The sequence below is a fragment of the Micropterus salmoides genome, unplaced genomic scaffold (assembly GCF_014851395.1).
Source record: "Micropterus salmoides isolate LMB-PRFRI ecotype aquatic unplaced genomic scaffold, ASM1485139v1 Ms_hic_scaffold_7, whole genome shotgun sequence".
NCBI lineage: Eukaryota > Metazoa > Chordata > Actinopteri > Centrarchiformes > Centrarchidae > Micropterus > Micropterus salmoides.
The window spans coordinates 18,626,091-18,633,576 of NW_024044459.1; the positions used below are offsets into that span (position 1 = coordinate 18,626,091).

The 7,486-nt window shown below is 41.0% G+C and overlaps 1 protein-coding gene across 1 annotated transcript; it reads left to right on the forward strand.

The window, feature by feature from the left end:
* The first annotated feature begins 3,363 nt into the window (after positions 1-3,363).
* LOC119891962 (creatine kinase U-type, mitochondrial-like) lies at positions 3,364-7,486 on the forward strand. The gene is made up of 9 exons (XM_038703981.1): positions 3,364-3,506; positions 3,811-4,009; positions 4,091-4,186; positions 4,302-4,523; positions 4,641-4,726; positions 5,603-5,726; positions 5,989-6,123; positions 6,207-6,332; positions 7,272-7,486. The coding sequence occupies exons 1-9, from the start codon at positions 3,364-3,366 to the stop codon at positions 7,386-7,388; spliced, it is 1,248 nt and encodes a 415-aa protein (XP_038559909.1). The 3' UTR covers positions 7,389-7,486.

The following is a 7,486-nucleotide window of genomic DNA, read 5'->3' on the forward strand; positions in this document are numbered from 1 at the left end:
GCTTTGTATAGGAGCTGAAACATGCCGTCTGGAGAAGGCACCAGCAGTTTGCTTATGAGGAGTGGGCCAAAATACCGGTTGACAAGTGCAGAAGTCTTATTGAGAGTTACAAAAATCACTTGATTGCAGTCACTGCCTCAAAAGGTTGCACAACAAATCAGTTCAAGTTCAAGGTACCATCATATTTGTCCAAGCAAGTATCATTTGTTTGTTTTTTAAAATTATTGTTTTGAACCACAATTCAGAAGCAATGTCGGATTTTCATCAGTTAATTTTCAGTACATTTTTATTTATTATTACTTTTGTCAGTTTCAAGTTATTTCAGGGACCATAGTAGGTTTTTCTGTCTTTAACGTAAGGGTACCAACAATTTTGTCCATGTCTGACTCTGTATATATTTATATATATGTGTTTATATATATACATCTGGAGGGATTACCATACAGTACTACATCAACAATGTTGAGGTACTTTCTATTTTGTGCAACTTTACTTTAGAGAAATATTGCACTATTCATTTCACTTTACTTCACACATTTATGGAAGAGCTATTTTCAAATTAAGACTTTACAGACAAAACATGGCTTATTATGTTTATGTTTGTAGAATGTGATCCATTGTTAGTAAATAAAATATTGCTCCACATTGACCAACAACAACATTGAAGTACTGCTTACTTGTTAATACACCAAAAATAATGATCCATTAATATAATGGTATAACATTTTTACCATACTATAGTACTTTTGATACCTTGAGTGCATTTTGTTGCTAATAATTACTTTTACTTAAGTGAAACAGCTAAGACTGACTGATCATCCCATTTATGTTATTAATGTGTGAAGGAATGTATGGTCTTTCACGAAGTGATATCTGTAGTGTAAAGAAGAGCACATGAAACAAAATGACAAAGGTTGTGATGCATGTGTGTGTGTGTGTGTGTGTGTGTGTGTGTGTGAGGGAGAGAGCTAGAGAGAGCATGTACAGTATGTGTATGAGTGCATGTGTGAAGAGGCAGACAGACATGCTGACTGACAGTAGAAAGAGGATTTTCTGTCTGTTGCCCAGTGAGAGGCTAATCCTGAGCCAGTGTCCCAATCTCTCTCTCTCTCTCTCTCTCTCTCTCTCTCTCTCTCTCTCTCTCTCTCTCACTGATCCCAGCTCTGTTCTTCAGTCTGCTCTCACTCTGCAGATTGAGCCTCTCTGGACTGAGCTGTAGGAAACACACAGGCCCTTTGCTGCCTCCACTCTTCAGACAATCCTCAGGTGAGTGATGAACTTTCTCCTCCCCATCTTTCCCCAGCTCTTGTTCTTCCACCTTATGCATGCACACTTCCCCTGAAGAAGTACACTGACTGTTAACAGCAGTTGTTTGACTTTAAAACATTACTCACTTGTGTTTTTGATCAAACTTCTTTCTTTTTTTAAAAAGTGAAATATTCTGAAAGAAGACAATGTATTTATATTGTTGTGAGAGCTAATTAGGATTTAATACATTTTGAATGTTTTTAATCAGCTATAACAGAAATTAAGATTTGGTTTACAGCACGAATGCAAACCTCAGGAGACTTCAGTCTTTTCATCAGCTGGCTCATCCTTTTGTTTTTTTACTTGTTCCATGGGTTAACATTTACACACCGTACAGCCTATACAACAGCCTCTTGCATTAGGGCCTCTTAATCTCTATGATATTAACAGCGACCAGCCACCTGTCAAAAACTGGTGCCCTTAATTTGTCCCTTTATCAAAGCTCTAGCAGTTTCTCCTACGCCTGAGACTGACCGGTCGTTTTACACTCAACATCGATTAACAAAATATCCCCAAACAAAACCCACTCAAATGAACAAAACTCACTTTGTAGCAGTGGTGGAAAGTAAGAAAAATTAACTTAAGTGTTGGACTTCAGTACAAGTTTGAGGTATTTTAGTTGAGTAAAAAAATGTGAATGATTTAAGGACTTCTTCCACCCCTGCTTTATAGTATATCTTTCTCCATTTCAGGAAAGGTCAAAGGGTACAGGCGACTCTCCTCCTTACGTTCCGTCTTCCTTTAATCTTCCAGTCTCTGGGAATCTCTCTAATCCCACCTTTTCCACTCTCTGTCTCTTTAGTGTCCTCTTACACTTTAACCGCTCCCCCTGACCTTAAAGTGACATCCAAACATCCATATTTTTGCCAGAGCTCCTATCAAACTCAATGTATTATTTTCTCTCTATCTCACCTTTTCAAGTATTTATTTGACTCGTCCTCACGACCTGCACACTCTGCTCAGATGACTGGCCCAGGATGTCAGAAAGGATCATGTATCTGTTACTTAAGCATTTGATGGCCAGGGCTAAACTTACTTAACCTCACTGACTGCTACTATCAATACTGTGTTTGAAGGGATTTGACCCATATCTTATGACAGATGAAGAATTTGTATTTGCATTATGGGTATGTGCAAGAAATGTCAGCATCTCATAGGAGTGCAGTATTTTGATACATCTATTTTCCATTTTGTACTTTTAATCCTAAAATAACGGAGAAAAGATATGGTCAGTTCTGATATTTGATTGACATTATCCGACTGATAGGTGTAAGAAGAGGCCAAGACATTGTGTTAACATAGTCTCCCTCAGTATCAATCACAGATCCCCTGATCACCTGAGCTGGTGGCTCCCCCGGAGTGACCAATCAGAAGGCTTCTGTCTGCTTCTCGATTAATCTCATCACATAAACTGCAGGTGGATCGGTTACTTAAGCATTTGCTAGGTGTTGACTTCAATGACAAACAGTGGGAAAAGTACTGCCAGCTTCCATCTGTATCCTCACAAACTTTATTTCTTCAAAAAATTGTCATATTAGAACAAATTTTCTGCTTGGATACCTTTACCTCTGTGCCTGTGGGTAGTCTGGTTTAACATCTGATTCCCACTTCCAATTGGAATCTGTGACATTCAGACAGGAGGCTCCAGTTATGCTCAGGCTTGGTTAAACCAGTAGCTCAGTGTACACTATAAAGTAGCAGAGATAAACATAAACGCATAACATGACATTTATAACTCCCTAATGATACTATAACTAATTATTACAACAGTCAGTATGGATATTTACACTTTGGTATCCTCCAGTTGTAAACTCAATTACAGTTCTTTTCCTCAAGATGTAACCAGATTTTAAATATTTCATTTGACTGACAGACAGCAACAATCTGCCAGACTAAAAGTGGCACAAATAACGCCTTCCACTGGCAGACTGGAAATTGTAATTAGACATTTTTTTCAGGACATTTTGGCTAACTAAATGACACACATTTGAAGTTGATGGAAACTCACTGTTGCCCTCTGACCTTTCACCAGGTAATAAACCAGATCAGGTTACCATGGCAAACTCATTCACCCGTATGATGTCTGGCCGTAACACAGCAGTGATATTGGCCAGCATAGGAGCTGGCACACTGGCAACGGGATACCTCCTCAGTGATAGCACTGCTGCAGCTGAGAGGAAGAGGCTCTATCCACCCAGGTACGTGTGTGTGTGTGTGTGTGTGTGTGTGTGTGTGTGTGTGTGTGTGTGTGTGTGTGTGTGTGTGAAAACATTTCTTTAATATATTTCAGCAAATGTCTTTCAGCTGACGGAGGTTTCCAAACCTATCCATGTTTATATTCCCATACTACTGAATCACCATTCAAGCAAACTAAATGTTTTATTAAAAAAAAAGAATATTTATTTTGGATGGGTTACAGACCACTACACTATGAAAACAGCTCTACTACTACTAAAAAGTGTTTATCCAAACATTAAGTTAGTTGTCGATGACTTTCTACAGTGCAGATTTCCCTGACCTGAGGAAGCACAACAACTGCATGGCAGCAGCACTGACCCCAACCATTTATGCACGCCTGAGGGACAAGACAACCCCTAACAACTGGACAGTTGACCAATGCATCCAGACCGGGGTGGACAACCCTGGGCACCCCTTCATCAAAACTGTGGGCATGGTAGCTGGAGATGAGGAGAGCTACGAGGTTGGAGTTCAATGTTTGCAGTGAGTTGTTGTGTCTTCCGTCCTAAAACTGGAAAAACTGAGAGTTTGATTTTCCCATCAGGTGTTTGCTGAGCTCTTTGATCTTGTGATCAAGGATAGACACAATGGCTATGACCCTCGCACAATGAAGCACCCCACTGACCTGGATGCTTCCAAGGTTGCACCTGCATTTTCTCTTCACTCCTTTGTCCTCTGCATCACATGGTCTTGTCCATCCATCAATTTCTGTATCCGCTTCTACATGCAGTGACCTAATACTTTCTCCTCCTCAGATCACCTCAGGAGTGTTTGATGAGCGCTACGTGTTGTCGTCTCGTGTGCGTACGGGTCGTAGCATCCGTGGACTGAGTCTTCCTCCTGCGTGCACACGCTCTGAGCGCCGTGAAGTGGAGCGTGTGGTTGTGACAGCCCTTTCTGGCCTGAAGGGAGACCTGGCTGGCCGCTACTACAGCCTGGGAGAGATGTCTGACAGAGAGCAGCAACAGCTTATTGATGTTAGTGCACATTCACACAGACTCAAAGACAAGGTTTATTTTCTGTTCCTTTTGTTTTGATGACCTTTGCCATCTTATGTCCCCCCCAATTCCTCTGTCCCTTTACTGGCCAATCAGGAGCACTTCCTGTTTGATAAACCTGTGTCACCTCTGCTCACGGCAGCTGGGATGGCCAGAGATTGGCCTGATGCTCGTGGGATCTGGTAAGATTAGGAGAAACACATACTGCTGTTTTTGTAGCTGGGAGAACCTGCAAAAGCTGTAGTCATAGAGTACCCAGAAACTTAGTTTTTGAAGAGATATGCCTCAGGTTTGCTGAGTAATAATGTGCATGCTCCATAGTTTCTTTTTAGCAAAGTAGCGGTATTTTATTTGTTAGATATAAAGGGTTATTTAGGAAGAATTTTGGAATACTGACATCAGACACCAGTATGCACCACCACCACACAATTGGACCAATATAACTGGAGCGAAGATGATTATACAGTAGAATAATATTGCAATGTTTTTCTGTAAAAATATGTAAGAACAGATTATGCCCACATTCCTGCAAGGCTTAAAATAACCAAAAAACATGTATTGTCAGTAGTTTCACAATAAATGGAAATTCAATTTTTCTTACTCATATACATTAAGTGCTTAATACATCACTGGTGGTATCCTGAAACTTGTACTTGCAGCTCCTCCAGACCCCCTGACCCAACTAATAGATTACTATCGACTGTTTGAATGTCTTAATTATCCCTGTCACTCTTTTCAAACAGCTGTTCTGCACCAATCGCATTTCACTCTCCTCTGCAGATTCAAAATGTCTTTTCTCCTCTTTTCTTTCTTTATCTCCAACACTCTAACTACAGGATCATTTCCTTTCTGATAAATGTTGCTCCGACCCCCACCTTACCACCTGTGCGTTCATAGCTCAAGACTGGCCTGACATTGGGGCCATTTACTCTGCTGAATGTGGTTGAAAAATTGTTTTTCCTCTCAGTTGATATCAGTTAGCAGATGTACAGTATTACCATTGTCATCAAAACCCAGCTTTGAATTGGAGTGATATTCTGCCCTCTTGATTGTCTCAGGCACAACAATGAGAAGAACTTTCTAATCTGGATCAATGAGGAGGACCACACGAGGATCATATCCATGGAAAAAGGAGGAAATATGAAGAGAGTGTTTGAAAGGTTCTGCAGAGGTCTTAAACAAGTATGTCTCTATCTCTTCTTGCGCCATCATGGTCCAGTGTGGACCTAAGTAATTCCTCCCCAAATGAAATAGTTTATTATTAATAAATAGAGATAAAACTAAACTATAAGAACAAAATGGACAGTAGAATTAAAACATCAGAAATCAAGTCAAGAAACAAATCTGCTAAAATTGTAGTTTTTGTCCTTTTTCTCTCCAGAGCCTGTTGAAAATATCTTTAATATGTGTAAAAATATAAATAGTCATTTCTTATAACCTTTAGGTGGAGCATCTAATTCAGGAGAGAGGTTGGGAGTTCATGTGGAATGAACGTTTGGGCTACATCCTTACCTGCCCCTCTAACCTCGGCACCGGGCTCAGGGCTGGTGTGCATATTCGCCTGCCCCTCCTCAGCAGGGTAATACAAATGCACAAGGACACCTCTGTTTTGAAGTTCTCATGTCTGAAAATGATGTAATGTGGGCGATGTTTATGATCTAGGACCCTCGCTTCAAAAAGATCCTGGAAAACCTGAGGCTACAGAAGAGAGGCACAGGAGGTGTTGACACGGCTGCTACTGGAGACACTTTTGACATCTCTAACCTCGACCGTCTGGGCAAGTCTGAGGTAAACACTTATAGAGGAAGGCAGCAGCTGAAGTAAAAGTAGAAATGAACAACAACCAAAGAGCGACAGAGTCAGTCAGAGGAGAGCAGACATCCCAACAGGTGTGGGCTGTGAATAATCGTACCCCTTGCTGTTCTTTAATCTGTAATCCAGGCAGGGATGTGCTGGTTGAGGTTAAAAGACTTCTGTCTCCTGAGCTGAGCCTTTGATGCTGCACTTCCTCACAGGCTGTGATCAAGACCTCCAACAGGCACTACCAATCAAAGGCTGCTAAAGGTCATAGACGGTTAAGGTCAGGGCCATAGTTGTGATTAGACTCAACCAATGATACCAAAGCAGAGAAAGTCCTGCCTGAAAGGCTAAACTCAAAAGTGTTTAAACTTGCCAATGCTACAAGTTGCCAGCAGGTTATGGAAAGGTGGGTGTTGAGATGGGTGGGGGCTAACGGGAACATCATGTATACTAGTCAGTAACATACTCCACACAGCACAGAATTGCGGACAGCTTCGACCACAAATGGTCTTCCTCAGGTGTCACTTTTGATATCCAGTCATGAAAGTTGGCATGATGTGCAGTATTTTGTGGATATAATTGCAAATGAAGTGAAGTTAATTTTAAAGAAGTTACTTAGGAAAAAGTACAAAAGCTGGGTTTAAAAATATATTCACTTTTCTTTCAAACCAAACCAGATGATTTCACTCATTTGCACTCTTTCGACCTGAGGGAGGAACTAATCACTGGATTCAGCAGGAGTTCATATGAAATCCAATGAAATCCTGCTTACTCTTGAGCCTCAGTGGCACATCGTGGAAAACCACCGAGTTAGATAATTATCAGGACCATAGTGGATCATTTGCATTGACATTAACTCTAATGTAATCCGATCTTGTGTACATATTAATCACGTGATTTTTGACACCAGTAACCATGTATCCTCAGGTCGAGCTGGTACAACTGGTGATTGATGGCATAAACTACCTAACTGAATGTGAGAAGAGGCTGGAGAAGGGGCAGGACATCAAGATCCCATCCCCCATCTCCCCGTTTAGGAAGTAAACATCACCTCTGCAGGGAATCTTGGAGTAGAGCAGGCGCTCCAACGGCTGGTCGTTAAACTGTTGGTCTTACAAGATATTCATGGCATTTATAGCACT

Coding starts and splice junctions, on each gene's coding strand:
- LOC119891962 (XM_038703981.1), top strand. CDS start 3,364: ATGGCAAACTCATTCACCCGTATGATGTCTGGCCGTAACACAGCAGTG. Junction 4,010..4,090: donor GAGATGAGGAGAGCTACGAG/GTTGGAGTTCAA, acceptor TTTTCCCATCAG/GTGTTTGCTGAGCTCTTTGA. Junction 5,727..5,988: donor TCTGCAGAGGTCTTAAACAA/GTATGTCTCTAT, acceptor TATAACCTTTAG/GTGGAGCATCTAATTCAGGA.